Source organism: Mesoplodon densirostris, chromosome 12 (assembly GCF_025265405.1).
Source record: "Mesoplodon densirostris isolate mMesDen1 chromosome 12, mMesDen1 primary haplotype, whole genome shotgun sequence".
Lineage (NCBI taxonomy): Eukaryota > Metazoa > Chordata > Mammalia > Artiodactyla > Ziphiidae > Mesoplodon > Mesoplodon densirostris.
This window is the reverse complement of record NC_082672.1, coordinates 44,445,458-44,470,744: the sequence shown is the minus strand read 5'-3', so window position 1 is coordinate 44,470,744 and position 25,287 is coordinate 44,445,458. Positions and strand designations below refer to the sequence as shown.

General features: G+C 39.0%; 1 protein-coding gene across 1 annotated transcript; it reads left to right on the top strand.

Moving 5' to 3' along the window:
* Positions 1-239: 239 nt before the first annotated feature.
* On the top strand, positions 240-23,750 carry RWDD1 (RWD domain containing 1). Its single transcript, XM_060115136.1, has 7 exons — positions 240-671; positions 8,400-8,465; positions 10,301-10,431; positions 12,315-12,458; positions 13,163-13,295; positions 13,811-13,873; positions 23,518-23,750. The coding sequence occupies exons 1-7, from the start codon at positions 311-313 to the stop codon at positions 23,637-23,639; spliced, it is 1,020 nt and encodes a 339-aa protein (XP_059971119.1). The 5' UTR covers positions 240-310; the 3' UTR covers positions 23,640-23,750.
* Positions 23,751-25,287: the final 1,537 nt, after the last annotated feature.

Genomic DNA, 25,287 nt, shown 5'->3' with positions numbered 1-25,287 from the left:
TCTTACACTCTCGTGGGATGCCGAGAACTTAGAGGTTCCAGGAACGTAGAAATCACCTGTGACCCGCCATTAGCCATCACTATGACGTGCCTTTACCCATTCTGCCGCTGCCACAACTTCGTAACCCGGAAACCGGAAGCGACCAAGTTTGCGGACGCCCCCAGCGTCCCGCCTCCAGCTACACAGTCACGCCCCCGCACGCCAGGCCGGCCTTAAGCCCAGACCAGTCGGGCAAGGATGCGGCGCTGAGGGGCTTTTCACGCTCAGGCCCTGCAAAGCCCAGGAACCAATCCTTAGGTGTCCGTGGCTAATGCCAGACCGGGTGTCTTCCCCATCCCTGCAAATCCCGAGCGGGCGTGGGACAGGCGGCCAACCGGCCAGGCCCAACGAGTCGAACGCGGAACTAGGGAGCAGGCGGAGGCAGGCGCTAGGCTGTGGCTCAGCAGGCCTAACCTGTCTTTGGGCCTCCGGCCTCTCAGCCGGGGAGTCTGCGCCTGCGCCCGCCCGGCAGCTGCCTGCTCTCCCAGCGCGCCGCGGTCCCGGCTGCCGCGCGCCGCCTGGGTGTCTGGGCGATCCATGGGCTGCAGCGAGGGTCGCGATGACAGATTACGGCGAGGAGCAGCGCAACGAGCTGGAGGCTCTGGAGTCCATCTACCCTGACTCCTTCACAGGTGACTTCCGCGGCCGCGGGCCCGCAGCTACTCGGGGTGGAGTGGTACCGGCCGCCACCGCCACGGCCCTCGGCATCCCGGGCCAGGATGGAGAAGGGAACGGAGAGGCCGTGTGGCCACCGCGCTCTCTTCTCTACTTCTCCTCAAGGGTTCAGGCATCTACGAGTAAAACTATACAGCTGTTTTCTCTTCTTCGCTTGTTCCCTGAAATCTGAAAGTCCGGGCGAGGCTGGCGAGGTCCCTGGAGTCTCGGGCCTGGAATTCAGTCGGGGACAACACCAGAGGGTTTCATTGTCACTTAACAGCAGCCCGAGGTTTAGTGAAATACACGAATATAGATACTCCAAGTGGGAGTAGTCTTTCCAGTGCCGCAGAAGTGTCAGTTTTCATATTTTCACCTCTATTCTGGTAGAAGCTGTTTTTCAGACGATGGCGTTTTAAAGTTTGTGGGATTCAGAATTCTCAAAGTTACTCAGAATCCGTTTTGAGAGTAGCGTTGTCCCTGAAGTTTGTCGTTTTTCTTTTCTTTCTTTCGTTCTTTGTTTTTTTTTAACATTCTGATATTCTGCAGACTGCCCCATGAATGAGGTGGCCCAAATTTCAGGTCCACTGTAAGATCACAGGTAATTAGACCAATAGTAGGATATCAGACGTCATCAGGCCTGGCTTCCTCTTGCTAGAAGCAAGGTAGTGGGGGCTCAGGAGAGGTAAGTGCTTGCTCTGGGTTGGCCAGAAAGTTAGTGGCAGGACTGGTAATAAGAGTAAGGTCTGGGGCTTGGGATCCAGCTCCAGCTGGGATGAGGGGGAGCAGATTACTTGGTAAGTTGGGCTAATGTAAAGTATTAATGAGAAGTTCATTTGGTATATTTTAAAGGAAGAGAATTCTTCAGTATTAAGCCTTCAGATGATTCTGAAAATGCTGCAAGATAACCATATCAATATGGCTTCTCTCACTTTACACTCAGTTTTTGAGAGGTGATCCAATAAAGCCAATATGAGCGAGTATAGCCTAGGTTTGTGGGATTTACATTCCCTATCCCTTCCTTTGAGTGTTGTGCATCACTGATTGTCAGAATTCAGAGTGTAAGGTAATGTTATTTTAACTCATAAACTCCCTTTTCATTGTTTAGCTTAGTTTTCTTAGCTCTACCCTTTGATCACTGCTTGCAATGGTAGCAAATTTTGTTCTGCTTTGCCAACAGGCAGATGTCTCTCAGCTATCCCTGTATAGCTCCAGTCCTGTTCATGTTCTCTCTCAACAGCAGTACAACTGTGCTGTGAGGATGTTAAGGGGATGAGTGAAGAGGGGTTTGAGAGTGTCATTAACTGGGTGAGTGTGTATGGAGTCTGGCTCCCTTATCTATCCTTGCTTATATATCAATGTCTAAATAAAATAGAATATAGGGTCAGTTGTTGGATATATTCTTAATCATGACGTTTGGTCATTTCTAGTACATTGGAAATGTAACAGGCATGAACACAGTGTAGGCAGAGTTAAGAAAGCATACGATGTGCTGTTGTTTTCATTTCTTCGGGCATAAGGTATCACTCATTAAGTACTGTGCACATAAACATTTATGACAGTGATACATTTTTAACCCTAGAATAATTGGATGGTTCTTTCAAATTGTACTAAGCTCTGATATAGTTCAGTATGTGAAATTCTTGTCAGATGCAAAAGTGCTTGAGGATTCTGAGCCAGGGTAATGAAAGACAATATGTGACTCTTTGACGCATCAAGTATCCTGCAGTGTCAGCTGAGCCCACCTGTCTCTGATTCCTCTCATCATTCCTACAATTGCATTAAATAAATTAAAATGAGATGTCTTGATTTATAGTTCTTTAGGAACTTTGATCAGGTTCTGTATGATACCTCAAGGAAAAGGCAGAGGACTTTGGAATCATATATTTCCATGTTTGGTCTTTTGAAATTTTGAGGATTCGCAAGGTTTACTGTTTTATAGCTTTCTTTTGTGTTGATGATTTCATACTTTAATATTTTCATACCAGGTTTCAGAAAGAGAACTTGTTTGTGTCAGTTTGCCAAGGAACACTAATTGGTAGTGTTCAAATGTCACTTTGAATCACATTGAATATTAGATTTGGTCAATACTTTTTTTTAAGTACATGGTAGAGTGCTGACAGAGAAGCCTTTGTTAAATACATCATGACCCCCTTGTGGATGCTGAAGAGGCACAATTCAGCCAGCCACAGTCCTAGGCACATAGACCTAACCTGACTTTAGAATTGTTGCTTGACTATTTGCAGAGAACTTTTGGCCTGATGTTGCATTTGTTGTGAAATATAACAGATCATAATACAGTTTCTTCTTTGTGCCTATTCTGTAGCTTGACTGCACATTGATCCAATCCTCCTAACAACTAGTCTCCCAAAATATAAATGGACTTTCCTGATACCACATTCTCCTTCAGTGCTTCACTTGACAAGGTCCTGCTAAGGTAGTTGAATTTGGTTATTTCCATTTCTGTGTCAAAATCCTGGCTATCGGGTGTTTTGTTGGAACAAATTGGTTAGCGTTAGGCTAAACAAAAGTCAGGTTCCCTTAATTCTGTTTGATCTTACGGAGAGGGGTACGTAATCCTGTATTTGCGTATATTAGTACCTCTAAGTAACACCCATGAGCTTAACAGTTAAAGTTGCATCTTAGAGATGGGGCAGAAGTCCTCTTGTGAAAGCAGTTTTTCTAGGACAGTCACTTTCTAAGACCCAAAGAGACTTATTTTAACATGAGCTGATCTGGTTCTTTGTGAAAACCTTAGTGTCATTTGTGTGTCCTGTTAGTGTACCTTTCAGCTACTACCTCCATTCTCTCTGCTCTTTACAAAATCATAAATTCTGTCTAGTTTACCATCATCTGCCCCTGTATCACCTAACGCTTCTGCTCCTCCACCGGTTCCTTCCGCAATGCCCAACAACCGTATTCTTTTTCTCAAAAGTATTTTGATCCACTCACAGTGGTGGAAGTCTGGTCTCTAGTGAAAGCTAATCTTTCCTCAACTCACCCCAACTCACAGTGTGTAATGCATTGGGATAGGATTGTTGCTTCATGAGAACTCAGGAATAATTCATCTTTGCAAGTTCAATTCAGTAAGTTTCCCTATTTTAGTAACCTCCAAGCTTTGGAATATTATCCCTTTTGCATTTTTTAAATTTAATTAGGTTAAGCTATGATAGAAAACTCCAAATAACTGGTTTTAAAAAGGTAAAAGTTTATTGCTCTTGCACATAACTGATAGATGTGTAGCTCTGGTGCAAGAATTCTTCAGGGACCCAGGCTTCTTCTTAGTTCTTTGTCATCCCTAAGATGTAGTCTCATGCTCATAGTGAAGATGGTAGCATCCCTTTCCCAGACAGTAGGATAGATAAAGGAATGAAGGAGGAAAAAAAAGAAGAAGAAGAAGTAAAAGACAGCAGTTTCTGAAGGAAATTTCCTCAAAACTATCAAAGGGCTTATTTCTTTCTATCCCATTAGCTGGAACTCAGTCATTTGGTGAGACCTAACTGGAAGGGACGCTGGGAAAGATAGTCTTCATTCTGGGTGGGCAATACGCTCAGTTAAAAATGGTATAACTGGAAGAAGGGGAGAGTGGATATTAGCAGTGTTCTCCAATATTTTTGTTTGTTTGTTCCTGGTTCACAATTTTCTCTCTGTAATGGCAGTTTGGTGGAATGCGTATCAGCTCTTTGTCCTTGGACAAACCATATAACCTCTCCAAGCCTCAGTTTACATATCTATTTAATAAGGAATAATGTAAGTGTAAAAACTTTATAACTGTTAAACAAATATAAGATACTCTTTACTAGAAATTTACCATCTTAGTTGTGGATTCTTCTAATAACATGGCTTCATAACTCCAGTCGTTATCAACGAACAGTTTTGATTTCTATTTCCTCCAACTGCATGGGGCCACAGCCACAGCTTGGATGGGCCATCTTTAAACTTTTGGCCTCTGAAATTCCTTTCTGTCTCTAAGCTTTGTAGCCCCATGGTTTTTCATTCCCATGCTTTAAGTGAACATGCCTCTCATCATGAATTCTCATGGTTTGATAGTTTATCAGCTTCTTTCTTGTTCATCTTGCCTCCCTGTTCTGTCTAGCTCCCAAGGTCAGGCAGTTCAGTGATGTTCTTGCTAGCATTCCCATGTCCTCATTTACCACATGGGTTCCTCATTTACCAGATATTTAGTATACGTATTGTTAGAAGCTCAGTCTCTTGGGAAAAGACATCAGATAAATAATTTACAACACAATGTGATGATTCTTTCATGGAGGTTCATATAGAATGCAGCCACAGCAAAGGGAGAGGGGACGGTCTGAGTTGTTTTGGAGACCTGAGGGGTGATGAGTTATGTGAATGAGACTGGGGGATGGGGCATATGTGCAGAAGCATGACTCTGTGAGAGCCAAATGTGTTCAAAGGACAAGTAGCTGGGTATGGCTAGAAAGTAAAGTGAGAGTCACGGAAAATGAGACCTGACAAGTACGCAGGGGCCAGATCACAAGGGGCCTTGTTAGGGATTTAGATACGATCTTGCAGGCCAATGGTTCATTCCCCATTACCCCCACCAACAGCTACTCAGACACATACTGCACGTAGACACTGCCATGTCAGAGCTGGATCTCTCGGTACTTAGGTGGCTTCACAAATAAAATAGGCTTCTCTTGAGTTTGTTTTTACCTGTCATGGCTGCTGCTTTTCTTTTAACCTTTGGCACTTTTTCCTCCTCTTACTTTTTTGTTCGGCAAATTTAGGATCCCTTACATAGCTGACATTGGCCCTTATTTTTCTCTCTGTATTCCCTCTGGCGATTTCATTTAGTCGAATGGCTTTAGCTATCACCTCTGTGGATGATCCCAAATTAAATTCAAACCCAACTCTCTTTAGCTCCATTTGCCCATTTCTGATTGCATACTTGATACCTCCAACTGAAATTCCCTGTGTTCTTCAAATACATCTGGCTTTTCTTTTCTATTTCTGGTTTTTGTTAGTGGCACTGCCTGCAAATTCAAGTTGTCACCTATTACCATCTTAGATTTCTCCCTGTTCTCTGCTGTTCCCATTGCTACCAGCCTAGTTCAGAACCTCATTAACTTTGCTGAAACGATTTCAGTAACTATCAAGTTTCATCCTGCATCTAGTCTTGTTTTTCCCCTCCCATTTTATGCAATGTTGCTAGATTTATCTTCTGTGTTTAGAAATAGAATTCTGACCTTATTACTTCTGCTAAAGAAAGCTATCACTGTCCACACTAAACTTTCAGCTGTATATTTTCAACTTGTTTTATTCACCGCATATACATTCACTAGTGGAATAATTTCTAATTCCTTGCATATTCCTTAAGCTTTTGCACCATCATACCCTTTGCCGTGTTACTCTATCCTGCATTCCTTTTCTCCATTTCTATTTACCAGTATGCCTTAATGCACAACCTAGCTCAAATGACTTCCCTGGAATTTCTAAGCTGGAAAAATTTTTTTTCTTTTTAAATGAAACTCTATACAGTTTATATTCAGTCCTGCCAGTTACTGGCTATATAGCTCTTTTATCTCAGTTTCCACATCTATAAAATTGGGATGATACTATATTTAACTGATTCGAAGACATAATTTTACATGTAAACATTTATGAAATATGAATTTGTCTTATAATTGATTACATATCATAGTTTAATTGGCAGTTTCTTTTTTCTTTCTTAGTGGTACATAAAGTAGGGCGCATCACATAATTGATGGCATCTTAAACTTGGTGAAATATGGTAACAGTATAAAAGCACGATTTTGGTGTGAGAAGTAAAGGATCTTTGTGTAAATGCATAGAACAGCACAGGTGCAAAGTAAATGCTCAATAAATATTAGCTGTTGTTACTGGTTATAGGTAACCCCTAAATTACAGCCTCATGGAGCCCTAGAAAATGATAATAAGTTGGAATGTCATTGAGTTGAACGCTTATTTCTATAGTTGCAATGTTTATATTCCATGACATGTAAATGCTAAGGTTGGTCATGAAAAGAAATAGGAATGAAGTACATCAAATATATTTTACACACGTTTGTTAGAAAAAAGGTAGGGCAATCATATTATAAAAGCTTTATTATAATTACCTTTTAGGGGCTTTTTCAGCATAGGCTGGACTGCCTGAGGCCTATTAAAATATGAGTCCAGTGAGTCTCTTATCTTCCTGACAAACACCTTTGTACTAATCATAGATGTTCATCATTGCTTCAAGTACTTTTTTTTTTTTTTGCGGTACGCGGGCCTCTCACTGTTGTGGCCTCTCCCGTTGTGGAGCACAGGCTCCGGACGCGCAGGCTCAGCGGCCATGGCTCACGGGCCCAGCCGCTCCGCGGCATGTGGGATCTTCCCGGACCGGGGCACGAACCTGTGTCCCCTGCATCGGCAGGCGGACTCTCAACCACTGCGCCACCAGGGAAGCCCCTCTTCAAGTACTTTTAAACTTCAATTAAAATGAGGGAATATGTCTTGATTTTTTTTTTTTTTTAACATTTTGGCCATGCCACAGAGCATGTGGGATCTTAGTTCCCCCACCAAGGATCGAACCCGTGCCCCCTGTGGTGGAAGCACTGGAATCTTAACCACTGGACTGCCAGGGAAGTCCCCTGAAACTTTTATTGATAATTCATTTTATTGATAATTCATTTATTTATGAAGACTTCAGAAGTTCTCGAATAGGAAAAGCTGAGTAGTTTTTGTGGTGACCTCTTCAGAGATCATCTTACTCTTTCATGTCCGAAAGAGGCTGCTGAGCTGCACTGGGGTCAGGGCTTCCCAGGCCTGAAGTGAAGCACAGACTTTTCCTGTGGGCTCAGCAGCAGTCAAGGGTGACTTGAATTTTCCTTGTTTAGTCATCTAATGGTTCTGAATATTAGTTTAGCTCTTTCATTGAGCCAAACTTTATTGAGTTTCTAGATACTGCCAGGCACTGATCTAGGAGTTCTCAGTTTTTACAGTATTCTTGTGGGGGAATAGATCATAAACAGGTAAATAGTATCAGATAGACATCAGGCTGCAAAATAGCATATAAAGCTTTCTTATTTATGTAAATGTTGATTGACATGTCTTGCTTAACAAATTATAAGTAATTTGATACTTGGATTCATGGATAATTTTGTAATTCCATGAAAGATGGCAGATTTTCAATAATTGGTGAAAGAATAAAGCTTGGTTCTAGAGATGATATAGAAGAAAGAGAGAGCTAGAAGACACAAACTCTAACAAATTAATATTTACTGTTTGTCATGGAGATTCTGAATTATATTTCAGAATATATAAGTATAAAAATTAGTGATACTACTGAGTATTTATGAGGGGGTAGTAGGTTCTGATGAGAAACATCAATTTTTTTTTTTTGCCGTTTCATTTGAAATTTTTTAGAATGTAATTTTCCATGTATAGGTGGAAATTTTGAATTAAAAAGTAAATTACTTATTTTAATTGATTTGATAAAACTCAAAGAGGGTATCTATTATAGGTATTTTTCCCCCAGATTAAAGAAAACCCTAGATTTAAATAGAAATTGATGGACGTTTTATCATTTGAATTGTTCTATTCAGTCTGTATTTATGAAAATGGAAATACAGGCTAGGGATCAGTTTCTAGGACTGGATATTGATATTTTGCTAATAAGGAAAAGCATGTGCCTTAGGAAGCATCTTAATAACTTAACCTCTGTGTATAATTTCTTGCAGTATTATCAGAAAATCCACCCAGCTTCACCATTACTGTGACATCTGAGGCTGGAGAAAACGATGAAAGTAAGTCTAATCAAAAATACTTTAGGTTTTTCTAAGCCCTTCTCTCGGGAATTTTATTCATTCTGCAGCCATTGTGTTGGGCATTGCATGTGTGGAGGTGCTAAGGTGCTGTTAAGAATTTAGTATGAGTGTTACATATTTCTAGTCAGTATTTACTATGGAATAATGACTTCTAGAGAAACAGAGAGGAAGTCAAGGTGATGTATTCTGACAGTAAGCTTAATTCTTAAAAGTGAAACAGAAACATTAACAATACAGCAGATAGAAAAAGGGTAGGACATATTTGTCAAGAACACTTGGCATGCACACGTAATTTAATGGTTGTGTGGTATTCCTTGGCATAGCATGGACTTTTTCCTCTTTGGATATTTAGATTGTTTACTGGAAATTTGCTGTTATAAATTGGGCTGGATAAATACCTATCTGCATTTTTCCCCTCTCTCTTTAGAATGGATATTGTACTGTTATTTAAGTATGTGTATACATAAAACCAAATAAAAACCAGTATTATACAAGTGTAGAACTAAGACAGATATACAAAATGAAATAAAGGAGCTATAAAACTAATAAATTAAAATTAATTTAAATTTGGTACCTGTTGGGGGAAGAGTGTCTTAAGTTCTTTTCTGCTTTTAGTCCAGTTCAGTTAATATTGTAATTTGATAAGAATGTTATATAAGTTGGTGTTAACCCCAAGGATTTTTTTTTTTTTTTTCCTGTCAAGTAAAATTCTGTCATGGGTATTCAGTAATACCGTTTTAGTGGTATCATTTGATAACTCTAAATCTGTCTTGTAGAATTGAAAATGAGGTTAGTATTGATATTACTGAAATCTGAATTAAAAAGCTGTTGGATACAGTTATTTACATATATTTATATAGATAGATATATATATTTATATATATTTATATAAACTTCTTTGTTAACGTCATGCACAAAAATTAAAACAAAATATCAAGCCAGTACATTTTGAGGTGTTTTTTTTCCCATTCCCATGGAGAGAAATCTAGATTTCAGTTAAAATCATCAAAATCAGGAGGTTTTAATAATTAAAATGTGAGTTACAGGAAAGGCAGAATCTAGACAAAGGGTCATTTTGACAAATAAGTTTAAACAGAAAATGTCTAGCCCTACTGCTTAGTTGGTGAAATTGAGAATTCATCATGCTAGGTAGCAGAGAGATACTTTGCACTAATGCGCCTGTAAGAATCTCACACCTATACCAGTGTCAGATCTGTGAATTGGCACAGGCCAAAAGACTGGGGGAGCATGTATGGATGAGTCAGGTTAAAAGTTTCTCAGACAACCTCTCAAACTGTCCAGTTCACAGCTGTGTACTCTAGCAACCCCTTAGCAATGCCCTGCTGGCTTGTGCAGATAGCAGTATGGACTCGAGGGCTAAAGGCAGATCTTCTGCACTGAAGCTGGCTCTGGTAGAGGCCTGAAAATGAGCCTCAGGTAGTACTTTTTCTATATGTCATATTCAGTGCCTTTTGTTCATCTTAAGGAGAGATTTAAAAAGAATGTGTTCTTCATCCTCTTTCTCTGATGTGCAATATGATAAAATACTCACAAGTAGTAGACGTGTTTCATGTGTTAGAAGTGATCTTTGGTATTCCTATGATTTGTTTTCACTTATATTTGTGGTACATGTTGTTTATGTTAGTAATTATCTATCTGGTCTCATGGTAACCTTGTTTTTCTTTGTAGGAAAATCTGTTGTGCTACTTTTCATTGACACATTGTAAATTAATTACTGACTCCACAAAGATGTTGACCTCTCTGTACTTTACATTTTAAGCTTTTCATATCAATCTCTTATCTTGTGTCTTTAGCTGTCCAGACTACCCTCAAGTTTACATACAGTGAAAAATACCCAGATGAAGCTCCCCTTTATGAAATATTCTCTCAGTTAAATCTAGATGATAATGATGTCTCAGACATTTTAAAATTATTAGCATTACAGGTAAGGAAATAACAAGTTTTGTAATGGCATTATTTTATTGGCCTTAAATATTATACAGTAATATTAAGAGTCAGAAAATGCAATTAAATATGTATAACCAGTGTTTTGAACAAGCACAATTCATGATGTGTGTGTGTATATATATATTCACAAAGCATCTTTATTTTTGTTTCCCACTGTACCTTTAAAATTTGAGTAAGAGAAGTTCTCCCTATACCCTTGTTTGAAACTCAGTTAACCCTGTGACTTGTAGGTGATAATAAGTCTGATTAGGTACTCTAAGTTATAAACACAGTTAAAATTTGGTTCTCAGAATGCCTAGTCCCATGTGCACTTAAAAATTCCAACTTAAAAAAAATTATAACTCCTAACCCCTCTGACCTGTTGCAGTCTAGTTGCCTATAATTTGGTAAGAGGAGTGGTGATTGATTTTTTTTCTTTCCTATCTCTCCTGCCCACTAAGCTTACAAACAGCAACAATGGTTTATGACCCTTCCAAGAGGAGGTGTTGTGTGGAAGAAAAAAATGGGTATCAGAAAGTTCTTACCTGGCTAGTTCTGTGATGGGATGGGCTACTCACAGTCTGGGCATGGGGGATATTTAAAGCTCTCTCTTGCTTGGGTAGAGAGTTTTCATGGGATCTTCAGAGTAGGGAGTAGGGAGGGCAAGTAAAATCTTACTCCACCATCTTAAAAGCAGAAGTCCTGATTTTGTTTGTTTTCTAAGAACTGACAGAAAACATGTCTCCAGCATAAATGTGACTTGTATATTTCAGGGACTATAGGTGCTCTAAATGCTGACATTTAAAAAATAGCTGGAGCTATTAGAGAATGAAGAGGGAAAGGATATATCAAACATTTATGCTGATCCTGGGCCCTGTTCACTCTGTTACCCAGTGTGAAGTTATATTAATTCTATATATTTGGTTTAACATGCTTCTTGTAAAAACATTGCAGAGAGCCTGGAACAATATACTGTATTCAGTCAGTCATATATTAACGTAAGTTATTTGATCTGAGTGATTTTGTTAATATGCATTTTTTATTTCATTTATACTCAAACTCCTTTCTTTCAAAAAGAAAGTTTTGATTTCTTTCTGATACTTACCTGAGATCAGAGATAGAGCGCATATTTGTATTTTTCCCCTAAAAGTAGTTATATTAATTTTTAGTTATCAAAATAATAAATTTATATTATAGAAAACTCAGAAAATACAGAAAATAATGAAGAAGAAAATAAAGATTACCCTTAATCTCACCAGTCAGGTATAAATGCCTAATAACATTTTGGTACGAATTCAGAAAACTTTTTCTTACAGTAGCTAGCACTATCAGTTCTCCAGTATGTTATCATTATTTTAGTTCTTTAAGGGTATTTTAAGAGCTCTGACAATGGACTGAATTTTGAGGGCAAAGTGATTTTCTAATATAATACAACAATAAAGAATGTAGGTACTTTTATGATTTATCTTTATGTATCTTTTTTTCTTTCTATTCATAATGGTTTAAAACTAAAATGAGGAAAACATGCTGGAGAACTGATGTTGCTAGCTACTGTAGACAAAGGTTTTCTGAATTCTACCTACATTTATGATTATTACATAGAATTTATTGAAATTCCTTTTTTTCTCTGTTTTAGGTTGAATACGGCAAATTACAAGACTTTTAAAATTTAAGATGTTATTTTTATATATATGCTTAATTCTTAAGTGATCCAAGAGTCCAAACTTATGGTGTAACTGAAGTAGTAATCATGTTATAAATGTATGGAGTGTAGTAATTATGCTGAAACACCTTTTTTCCCCCACTGGTTGGTTAGTTGTTTTTATTTTTCTGAGAGTTATGTTTCTCACTACAACCTTTTTTCCTTTTTTGGTTACATAGGCAGAAGAAAACCTTGGTATGGTGATGATCTTTACTTTAGTGACAGCCGTGCAAGAAAAATTAAATGAAATAGTAGATCAAATAAAAACTAGGCGAGAAGAAGAAAAAAAACAAAAAGAAAAAGAAGCAGAAGAAGCTGAAAAGGTATATTTAAAAGTCATGTTTTCTTTTATTATTCTTTAAATCTGCTTTTTGGGTTTTTTTTTTGTTTTTGCTTTTGGAAATTTCAGTAATTTGGGGGGAATCACAAAAAGAAACACAAGTAAATTTTAATAAAGCTTTACTAAGTAAAATTTTAGAAGGTCCCTCATTTAGTTGGTGCGCATGGCACAATAATGATTAATAATCAGTTAGTTAAAGGTTAATAAAGCTCATGCAGGTAAAAGCAAGAAATATAAACTATTTCACTTACGTTATAGAGTTTAGAATTATAAAGCCTCCACCAGAGTGATTTAAATATTTACTAAATGTAAAGAAAACCTTAGATTCTAAAATGAAGTAAAAAAGATAAGCAATGATGTTAGTGTTATGAATTGATGTGTATTTAAACGTATTAATATTGACAGTAGCAACTTTCTTCTTAACAGTGAATAGCAATGGGGACACATTACATATTATCTTTGCTTTTTTTGTAATAAAAATTAAAAAAGGACTTTTCCAGAGTAAATTGCCAAAACCAATGAGAGTAGCTAATGCAGGCAGAAATCAGACTAAATATTTTAAACTTGAAACCATTTTTTTCTGTTTTTCCTGTAAGTGGCTGTATTCATTTGTCTAGAAGATCATTAGGCTTTATTTTCTAACTGTTGTATCATTTATCTGGTGATGTGTCTTTTTTCTTTTCTAAGCAATTATTCCATGGCACTCCTGTTACAATCGAGAATTTCTTAAGTTGGAAGGCCAAGTTTGATGCAGAACTCTTGGAAATTAAAAAGAAACGAATGAAAGAAGAAGAGCAAGCAGGAAAAAATAAATTAAGTGGTATGACCCCTCATATCCTGTTCCCTTTAAGCCCTCCTATATTATTTCTCGTATAGCAAGAGGATCATTTGGACAGATTTCTATAAGAAAATAATATACTTAGGGATCTAGGACAAAAAGAGAAAGCATTCTCTCCATATGGTGATGTTTCTTCACACATAATTATAATTAATTTTTATGGCTTATCTTTCATCTAAATATTGGAGTGGATAGATCTTGTGATATAACTACCGTGACTTTTAGGATCACAAGCCTTAGGACTGGTAGAATCAAACCCGTTTGTTTTTCTAGGACTCTGAGGCAGATTAGGCTTTCACTTGTTCCATTTTAATGCAAATACATTTCATATGCCTCTTAGTTACTCACTGAGTTCATAAATTGATTGAAATTCACAGGAAAAACAGGTTTTAAGACTTTTTTTTATAACTTGTTTATATTATTCTACTGGTTAAAGCATTGTAGGGAAGATGGAGGAAAAGTATGCCATTCGAGTTAAATATGTTTATTTCTTTTAGGGAGACAGCTATTTGAAACAGATCATAATCTCGACACATCTGATATTCAGTTCTTGGAAGATGGTAAGATAATGTTAGAATTCCACATATACATAATGTGCTGTTTTTAATATTAAACCATGAAAATCATAGTGGTAACTTAATGTAAATTTTTCCTCCCAAGGCTATAAAGAAACACATTTTGAAGAATAAATTCTAATGTTTGATCAATTTATACATTAAACTACAGCAAAGTATTTTTTTAAAAACATCTTTATTGCAGTATAATTGCTTTACAATGGTGTGTACGTTTCTGCTTTATAACAAAGTGAATTAGCTATGCATATACATATATCCCCATATCTCTTCCCTCTTAGGTCTCCCTCCTACCCAGCCTATCCCACCACTCTAGGTGGTCACAAAGCCCCGAGCTGATCTCCCAGTGCTATGCAGCTGCTTCCCATTAGCTATCTATTTTACATTTGGTAGTATATATAACTCCATGACACTCTCTCACTTCATCCCAGCTTACCATTCCCCCTCCCCGTGTCCTCAGGTCCATTCTCTACGTCCGTGTCTTTATTCCTGTCCTGCCCCTAGGTTCATCAGAACCATTTTTTTTTTTTAGATTCCATATATATGTGTTAGCATACGATGTTTGTTCCTCTCTTTCTGACTTACTTCACTCTGTGTGACAGACTCTAGGTCCATCCACCTCACTACAAATAACTCAATTTCGTTTCCTTTTATGGCTGAGTTATATTCCATTGTATATGTGTGCCACATCTTCTTTATCCATTCATCTGTCGATGGACACTTAGTTTGCTTCCATATCCTAGCTATTGTAAATACAGCTGCAATGAACATTTTGGTACATGACTCTTTGAATTATGGTTTTCTCAGGGTATATGCCCAGTAGTGGGATTGCTGGGTCATATGGTAGTTCTATTTTCAGTTTTTTAAGGAACCTCCTTACTGTTCTCCATAGTGGCTGTATCAATTGACATTCCCACCAACAGTGCAAGAGGGTTCCCTTTTCTCTACACTCTATCCAGCATTTATTGTTTGTAGATTTTTTGATGATGGCCATTCTGACTGGTGTGAGATGATACCTCACTGTAGTTTTGATTGTGCATTTCTCTAATGATTAGTGGTTTGAGCATTCTTTCATGTGTTTGTTGGCAATCTGTTTATCTTCTTTGGAGAAATGTCTGTTTAGGTCTTCTGCCCATTTTTGGATTGGGTTGTTTGTTTTTTTGTTATTGAGCTGCATGAGCTGCTTGTAAATTTTGGAGATTAATCCTTTGTCAGTTGCTTCATTTGCAAATATTTTCTCCCATTCTGAGGGTTGTCTTTTCGTCTCATTTATGGTTTCCTTGGCTGTGCAAAAGCTTTTAAGTTTCATTAGGTCCCATTTGTTTATTTTTGTTTTTATTTCCATTTCTCTAGGAGATGGGTCAAAAAGGATCTTGCTGTGACTTATGTCATAGAGTGTTCTGCCTATGCTTTCCTCTAAGAGTTCTATAGTGTCTGGCCTCACATTTAGGTCTTTAATCCATTTTGAGTTTATTTTTGTGTATGGTGTTAGGGAGTGTTCTAATTTCATTCTTCTACATGTAGCTGTCCAGTTTTCCCAACACCACTTATTGAAGAGGCTGTCTTTTCTCCATTGTACATTCTTGCCTCCTTTGTCAAAGGTAAGGTGACCATATGTGTGTGGGTTTATCTCTGGGCTTTTTGTCCTGTTCCATTGATCTATTCTTCTGTTTTTGTGCCAATACCATACTGTCTAGATTACTGTAGCTTTGTAGTATAGTCTGAAGTCAGGGAGCCTGATTCCTCCAGCTCCGTTTTTCTTTCTCAAAATTGCTTTGGCTATTCGGGGTCTTTTGTGTTTCCATACAAATTGTGAAATCTTTTGTTCTAGTTCTGTGAAAAATGTCATTGGTAATTTGATAGGGATTGCATTGAATCTGTAGATTGCTTTGGGTAGTATAGTTATTTTCACGGTGTTGATTCTTCCAATCCAAGAACATGGTATATCTCTCCATCTGTTTGTATCATCTTTAATTTCTTTCATCAGTGTCCTATAGTTTTCTGCATACAGGTCTTTTGTATTCTTAGGTAGGTTTATTCCTAGGTATTTTATTCTTTTTTTTGTAATGGGAAATGGGGGTGTTTCTTTAATTTCTCTTTCCGATATTTCATCATTAGTGTATAGGAATGCAAGAGATTTCTGTGCATTAATTTTGTATCCTGCTACTTTGCCAAATTTATTGATTAGCTCTAGTAGTTTTCTGGTAGCATCTTTAGTATTCACTATGTATAGTATCATGTCATCTGCAAACAGTGACAGTTTCATTTCTTCTTTTCCGATTTGGATTCCTTTTATTTCTTCTCTGATTGCTGTGGCTAAAAATTCGAAAGCTAGGTTAATAGAGGTGAGAATAGGCAACCTGATCTTAGTGGAAATGGTTTCAGTTTTTCACCACTGAGAACGATGTTGGCTGTGGGTTTGTCATATATGGCCTTTATTATATTGAGGTAAGTTCCCTCTATGCCTGCTTTCTGGACGGTTTTTATCATAAATGGGTGTTGAATTTTGTCGAAAGCTTTTTCTGCATCTATTTAAATGATCATATGGTTTTTATTCTTCAGTTTCTTAATATGGTGTATCGCATTGATTGATTTGCGTATATTGAAGAATCCTTGCATTCCTGGGATACACCCCACTTGATCATGGTGTATGATCCTTTTAATGTGCTGTTGGATTCTGTTTGCTGGTTTTGTTTTGTTTTTTTTTTGCAATATGCGTGCCTCTCACTATTGCAGCCTCTCCCGTTGCAGAGCACAGGCTCTGGATGCGCAGGCTCAGTGGCCATGGCTCACGGGCCTAGCCGCTCCGCAGCATGTGGGATCTTCCCAGACCGGGGCATGAACCCGTGTCCCCTGCATCGGCAGGCAGACTCTCAACCACTGCGCCACCAGGGAAGCCCTGTTTGCTGGTATTTTGCTGGGGATTTTTGCATCTATGTTCATCAGTGATACTGACCTATAGTTTTCTTTCTTTGTGACATCCTTGTCTGGTTTTGGTATCAGGGTGATGGTGGCCTCGTAGAATGACTTTGGAGTGTTCCTCCCTCTGCTATATTTTGGTAGAGTTTGAGAAGGATAGGTGTTAGCTTTTCTCTAAATGTTTGATAGAATTTGCCTGTGAAGCCATCTTGTCCTGGGCTTTTGTTTGTTGGAAGATTTTTAATCACAGTTTCAATTTCAGTGCTTGTGATTGGTCTGTTTATATTTTCTGTTTCTTCCTGGTTCAGTCTTGGAAGGTTGTGCTTTTCGAAGAATTTGTCCATTTCTTCCAGGTTGTCCATTTTATTGGCACATAGTTGCTTGTAGTTATCTCTTATGATCCTGTGTATTTCTGCAGTGTCAGTTATTACTTCTCCTGTTTCATTTCTAATTCTGTTTATTTGAGTCTTCTCCCTTTTTTCTCGATAAGTCTGGCTAATGGTTTATCAATTTTGTTTATCTTCTCAAAGAACCAGGTTTTAGTTTTATTGATCTTTGCTATTGTGTCCTTCATTTCTTTTTTATTTATTTCTGATCTGATCTTTTTGATTTCTTTTCTTGTGGTAACTTTAGGGTTTTTTTTTCTTTTTCTAATTGCTTTAGGTGTAAGTTTAGGTTGTTTATTTGAGATGTTTCTTGTTTCTTGAGGTAGGATTGTATTGCTATGAACTTCCTTCTTAGAACTGCTTTTGCTGCATCCCATAGGTTTTGTGTCATCGTGTTTTCATTGTCATTTGTTTCTAGGTATTTTTTGCTTTTCTCTTTGATTTCTTCAGTGATCTCTTGGTTATTAAGTAGTGTGTTGTTTAACCTCCATGTGTTTGTATTTTTTACAGATTTTTTTTTCTGTAATTGATATCTAGTTAGTCTCATAACGTTGTGGTCGGAAAAGATACTTGATACGATTTCAATATTCTTAAATTTACCAAGGCTTGATTTGTGACCCAAGATATGATCTATCCTGGAGAATGTTCCATGAGCACTTGAGAAGAAAGTGTATTCTGTTGTTTTTGGATGGAACGTCCTATAAATATCAATTAAGTCCATCTTGTTTAATGTATCATTTAAAGCTTGTGTTTCCTTATTTATTTTCATTTTGGATGACCTGTCCATTGGTGATAGTGGGGTGTTAAAGTCCCCTACTATTATGTTACTGTCAATTTCCCCTTTTATTATGGCTGTTAGCATTTGTCTTATGTATTCAGGTGCTCCTATGTTGGGTGCATAAATATTTGCAATTGTTATATCTTCTTCTTGGATTGATCCCTTGAACATTATGTAGTGTCCTTCTTTGTCTCTTGTAATAGTCTTTATTTTAAAGTCTATTTTGTCTGATATGAGAATTGCTACTCCAGCTTTCTTTTGATTTCTATTTGCATGGAATATCTTTTTCCATCCCTCACTTTCAGTCTTTACGTGTCCCTAGGTCTGAAGTGGGTCTGTCGTAGACAGCATATATACGGGTCTTGTTTTTGTATCCATTCAGCCAGTCTATGTCTTTTGGTTGGAGCATTTAATCCCTTTACATTTAGGGTAATTTTCGATATGTATGTTCCTATTACCATTTTCTTAGTTGTTTTGGGTTTGTTATTGTAGGTCTTTTCCTTCTCTGTGTTTCCTGCCTAGAGAAGTTCCTTTAGCATTTGTTGTAAAGCTGGTTTGGTGGTGCTGAATTCTCTTAGCTTTTGCTTGTCTGTAAAGGTTTTAATTTCTCCATTGAATCTGAATGAGATCCTTGCTGGGTAGAGTAGTCTTGGTTGTAGGTTTTTCCCTTTCATCACTTTAAATATGTCCTGCCACTCCCTTCTGGCTTGTAGAGTTTCTGCTGAAATATCAGCTGTTAACCTTATGGGGATTCCCTTGTATATTATTTGTTGCTTTTCTCTTGCTGCTTTTAATAGTTTTTCTTTGTATGTAATTTTTGATAGTTTGATTAATGTGTCTTGGCATGTTTCTTCTTGGATTTATCCTGTATGGGACTCTTTGTGCTTCCTGGACTTGATTAACTATTTCCTTTCCCATATTAGGGAAGTTTTCAACTATAATCTCTTCAAATATTTTCTCAGCCCCTTTCTTTTTCTCTTCTTCTTCTGAGATCCCTATAATTCAAATGTTGGAGTGTTTAATGTTGTCCCAGAGGTCTCTGAGAGTGTCTTCAGTTCTTTTCATTCTTTTTTCTTTATTCTGCTCTGTGGTGGTTATTTCCACTATTTTATCTTCCAGGTCACTTATCCATTCTTCTGCCTCAGTTATTCTGCTATTGATCCCTTCTAGAGAATTTTTAATTTCATTTACTGTGTTGTTCATCATTGTTTGTTTGCTCTTTAGTTCTTCTAGGTCCTTGTTGAACGTTTCCTGTATTTTCTCGATTCTATTTTCAAGATTTTTGTATCATTTTTACTGTCATTACTCTGAATCTTTTTCAGGTTGACTGCCTCTTTCCTCTTCCTTTGTTAGGTCTGGTGGGTTTTTACCTTGCTCCTTCATCTGCTGTGTGCTTCTCTGTCTTCTCATTTTGCTTAACTTACTGTGTTTGGGGTCTCCTTTTTGCAGGCTTCAGGTTCGTAGTTCCTGTTGTTTTTGGTGTCTGCCCCTAGTGGCTAAGGTTGGTTCAGTGGGTTGTGTAGGCTTCCTGGGGGAGGGGACTAGAGGTTGTGTTCTGGTGGATGAGGCTGGATCTTGTCTTTTTGGTGGGCAGGTCTGCTTACGATGGTGTGTTTTGGGGTGTCTGTGACCTTATTATGATTTTAGGCAGCCTTTCTGCTAATGGATGGGGTTGTGTTCCTGTCTTGCTAGTTGTTTGGCATAAGGTGTCCAGCACTGTAGCTTGCTGGTCATTGAGTGGAGCTGGGTCTTAGCGTTAAGATAGTGATCTCTGGGATAGCTTTCACCGTTTGATATTACATGGAGCTGGGAGGTCTCTGGCGGACCAATGTCCTGAACTCCACTCTCCCACCTCATAGTCATAGTCCGGCCTGACATCCGGCCGGAGCACCGAGACCCTGTCAGCCATAAAGAAAGAAAGAAAGAGAGAGAGAGAGAGTGAGGGAGAGAGGGAGGGAGGGAGGGAGGAAAGGGGAGAGAGAGAAAGAAAGAAAGAGATAAAGAAAGAAAGAAAAGAGCAACCAAACCAAGAAACAAATCCACCGATGATAACAAGTGCTAAAAACTATACTAAAAACAAAACAACAACAACAACAAAAAAACGGAACCCTAGGACAAATGGTAAAAGCAAAGCTATACAGACAAAATCACACACAGAAGCATACACATACACACTCACAAAAAGAGAAAAAGGGAAAAAGTATATATATCGTTGCTCCAAAAGTCCACTGCCTCAACTTGGGATGATTCGATTCATTGTCTATTCAGGTATTCCACAGACGCAGGGTACATCAAGTTGATTGTGGAGATTTAATCCACTGCTCCTAAGGCTGCTGGGAGAGATTTCCCTTTCTCTTTGTTCACACAGCTCCTGGGGTTCAGCTTTGGATTTGGACCCTCCTTTACATGTAGGTCGCCTGGGGGCATCTGTTCTTCGCTCAGACAGGACAGGGTTAAAGGAGCAGCTGATTTGGGAGCTCTGGCTCACTCAGGCCGGGGGTGGGGAGAGGTATGGAATGCGGGGCAAGCCTGTGGTGGCACTGAGGTGCGCCATGCATTCTCCCGGGGAAGTTGTCCCTGGATCACGGCTGTGATCAGTGATCGCCACGGCAGTGGCAGGCTGCACAGGCTCCCGGGAGGGGAGGTGTGGATAGTGACCTGTGCTTGCTCACAGGCTTCTTGGTGGCGGCAGCAGCAGCCCTAGCATCTCATGCCCCTCTCTAGGGTCTGTGCTGGTAGCCTCGGCTCGCGCCCGTCTCTGGAGCTCATTTAGGCGGTGCTCTGAATCCCCTCTCCTGCGTACCCCAAAATAATGGTCTCTTGCCTCTTAGGCAGTTCCAGACCTTTTCCCCGGACTCCCTCCTGGCTAGTTGTGGCACACTGGCCCCTTCAGGCTGTGATCACGCAGCCAACCCCAGTCCTCTCCCTAGGATCTGACCTCTGAAGCCCAAGCCTCAGCTCCCAGCCCCCGCCCGCCCCGGCGGGTGAGCAGACAAGCCTCTCGGGCTGGTGAGTGCTGGTTGGCACCGATCCTCTGTGCGGGAATCTCTCCGCTTTGCCCTCTGCACCCCGTTGCTGCGCTCTCCTCCGTGGCTCCAAAGCTTCCCCCTTCCTCCACTCGCAGTCTCCGCCCGCGAAGGGGCTTCCTAGTGTGTGGAGACCTTTCCTCCTTCACAGCTCCCTGCCACTGGTGCAGGTCCCGTCCCTATTCTTTTGTCTCTGTTTTTTCTTTTTTCTTTTGCCCTACCCAGGTATGTGGGGAGTTTCTTGCCTTTTGGGAAGTCTGAGGTCTTCTGCCAGCGTTCAGTAGGTGTTCTGTAGGAGTTGTTCCACATGTAGATGTATTTCTGATGTATTTGTGGGGAGGAAGGTGATCTCCACATCTTACTCTTCCACCATCTTGAAGGTCTCCCCCCAGCAATGTATTTTTTAAAGTTTTATGATAACTTAAGCAATATCAAAGATAGCAATAGGTAAACAATATGGTCACATTTGCCTCTAACAGCTAGTAAACCAGGTCACTATGATTCAAGTGACCTGTTTTCTTCAAATTTCTAGTATCACAAATCTATGGTCTGTCATGGAGCTTTATAAAACCTCAAACGTATAACTAACCAAAAGTCTTAGATTTTATATCACTCTCACTGTCTTTGGAACCTCTAGTCCCTGGTGCTTTCCTTTTCTTTTTTATCCTGACCCTTATGCTCTTGCTGTCTTTGTCCATCCCCTGTAAGGCAGGCACTGTCCTGGCCACTGAGGATACAGCAGAGGACAATTTAGACAGATTTCCCTGCCCTCATGGGGTTTGAGCCCTGTGTGTATCTGTTACACTGAGCTCCTTACTCATCACCCCTCCAGTCGCTCCCTGGGTTCTGTACTTCATCGTCCTTCTGTCATGCCCATTATGCCAGCTGGGGATCCTCTAGCATCTGGCCTTTCAACCTCGTTCCTGGACTACCTTCTGGAAAAGGTTAAGAAGGTTAAGAATCAACCATCTGTTGAGGTGGCCCACTGCTAAATCATGCTTCTTAACCTGAGCTGGGCTCCTACTGACACTGAGCAATTTTTTTTTAATTTTAATATCTTATTACATTCTTGTTCTAAGATTTTTAGTCTCCAAAAAAACAAAAACAAACAAACAAAAAAAACCGCGAAACAGAAAACAAGGATATCTACATCTATCCTCCCTCTCATTTTAGGAGCTTATTTTACTTTCTGTTTTGTTGAGAAGTTTTAGATCCAGAAAGCTTAGTCTCATTCTCTCTTGAACTTTAAAAGTTTTACTGTCTTTACTCATTTTTGACTCTTTTCCCTGTCTAATGGATCAAGTGTCTCCTTATATCCAATAACTACCAAAAGCTCTCTGTTGATTCTGCCTCTGAAATGTCTTTTCAGCTCTTTCCTCCTAATTTGAAAGTTTTGTTATTTTTCAACTGGACTTGAGTAATAGCTTCATAAATTATTTCCCTGCCTCAGTCTCTTCCTCCTGGTGCCCTTACCTACCTTGTAGTCACCACCTCTGAGGTGGTATTTCTAAAATCCATGTGTAATGATGCCACTTCTCTCCGTACAGTCCTCTGGTGGTTCTGTGCTGCTTAGAGGGAGAGGTTGACCTGCACAGTCCTTCAGTTTGGCCTTCATCTGTGTTATCTCCAGATATTTTTCCTCAGGAATCTTGTGTTCCACTTAGAAGTATTCAGCTCTTCTCTCTGCCTTTGCATAACCTATCTAGAATTGCTTCATCCTGGCTCCTTTTCTTCTGGTTGGATTCAAATTTATCATGAAAATATTTCAGATGTCATCTGCTCTGTGAGGGCTTCACTACTTCTCCCAGGCTGAGTCAGTTATTCTTTGGCTTGGACTTAACAAATTGTATTTTATTACTGAACTGCTCTTAGGCATGAAGCAAGACTCCTTCTCACTGAGTTGAATGTCAGTGGACTAGAGTCTGAGAGGGAAAGAAGGCAAACAGTGTTTTGGTGATTTAAGAGTACTGTAATATCCTACTTTATTTACTACAGATAGACTGAAGAGTGAAGATGTTTCATACAAAGGCTGGGTGTTACTTCCTATAGGGCTTAGACATTTGGAATCTTAGAAAGGCATACCACTGGTTACAGGGGAAGTGGGTGAGAATGAAGATCAAATTTGTCAATTAATTACAAGTATAGTTGAGCTTTAATGATGTATATATCTCCAGTATCGGAAGAGATAAACTCTTGGTACAGGTCTCATGGTCAGTGATAATCAACTTTGTATCATCATTGTCTTCAACTTATAACATGCCAGATCATAAGTAATTCATTCTAGAATGGCTTTTTTTTGTAGCTGGATTTTTTAGGCTATGAACTGGAAGCATGAAGTTGCTCTTAAAATGTGTGAGTCTCTGCTGACCAATGCAGATCACTGTTGGTATGAGTAGTAGTTCAGGATTTCGTCACTTGCACCTCAGATGCACATTTAAGAAGTCTCTTGTTTGGTACTGCCATTGGGTTGTATCTTTTATTTCTGGGTGTAAGACTGCAGGGGAAATCTTCTGTCTTTTGCAGCTGGAAACAACGTGGAGGTAGATGAGTCTTTGTTCCAGGAAATGGATGACTTGGAGCTGGAGGATGATGAGGATGATCCAGACTACAATCCTGCTGACCGGGAGAGTGACTTGACCGACTAATGGACTGTCCCGTCTTCAGAGAGGCTTGACTGCCATAGCATCTGTGGCTATGCTAAGAGGGTGTTGATTTTCCTTTCTTTTTTCTAAGAAAAAATAATTTTCAGGAGAATATTCTTCTGACGGCTTTCATCATTGAACTTAATAAACTGATCTTAAAATTTCAGATATAAAATGTTCAATTCCTCTTATTGGTGGGAAGAAGGCCACAAGTTTAAAATCATTTAGTGTTGGAGAGAAATTCTGCCTAAAACACCAAGACTGGAAGGTCAGCTGTTGCTGTACCCAGGTGTGGGTTTATATGCAAGGAATTGGAATAACTTGGAATTTCTGTGCTAGAGACTGGTGGCTTTTGAATTCTAAGGGTTGTCATTCATATAAAATATTAGAAGACTGAGGCGAACAGAGCATTAAACCTTCTGAATTCTAGCCTTCAGGCATAATAAATTTAAGTCTTAACAAAACCAGAAGCCCATATAATAGGAGTAAAATGGACTTTAGTCCTATAGTAGTATCTGAATCAGAATCATCTTTGGAGTTATTAAAAAGTGTACACTCCTAGTCCCTTCTCAGTGGAGGTTAATAAACACTGAGCCTCAGTCTGAGTTTTAAAACAGTGAAATCTCATACCTGTGACACAGGTGATTGTGATGCACACTCCTGATGAAGAACTACTGTCCTACAGTTGACAAGTCTATAAATTGTGATTTTCCCCACTTTTCGAATTAACCAGTCTGAAGTGGTCTGAATTCTTGGGATTGTACACTGTCTGCAAGAGTACCACACATCCACATTCATGCACACATTAGACCTTTGTGATAATTTGGAATGGTCGACTTGGGGGCTCCAGGTAGGAGAGCCAGGCTTCATGCAAGTTATCCAGTCATTGCAGTTCTGGAGGATTGAATCTTAACCGCAATAGGAAATCACTTGTGCTATTGCATATAGCTTCCTCCATTCAGAAATACTATATACCTACAAACACAGCAATATCAATCCATGTTTATTTTTGAAGTCAGACCTTATGATTAAAATAAAGTTAAGACAGAACTATCATTGAGGAATTTAATGCTTTTCACCCACCTTGATCCTGACCAATAAAGAGGAATAGCAGTAATGTTCAGTATTTCTATGCAGAGAGAAGTCCAAAAGTTTGTTACGTGAGATTTTGCTTTCCCTAAGGAGAGATCCTTTCTGCAGCTGATCAGCAGTTGCATAAGAACCTGAAGGAGTGGTTCAGTTAAGAAAAGCAGTTGTGAGCAGTGTAGTATGAGGTCAATGAAGACTTGACCTTGAAGTATCAAGAATGATGACACTTGCCCCTCACATAATTTTTTAAAGTCTAAGTTTTATACATTTTCTACAGATATTGAATAACCACCTATGTCATTTCAGAATGTAGGCAGACACTAATGAAATAGAAATGAAGACAACCTGGTTCTAATGATAATCCCAAATATTTTCACCCGGAGTAAAAATTAACTTTACCGTTGGCTTTGTATTCTGGGAATTAACCAAAGACTCTGCTTCTCAAACTGGAGCACACTTAATTCCTGGATGTGTAACAGCATGACTGGTGGTATTTGAAGCAATAATTGGCCCGTCTTGAATTATCAGTTTTGCTCTTGGATTTGGGAAAACTTTTGTTTTG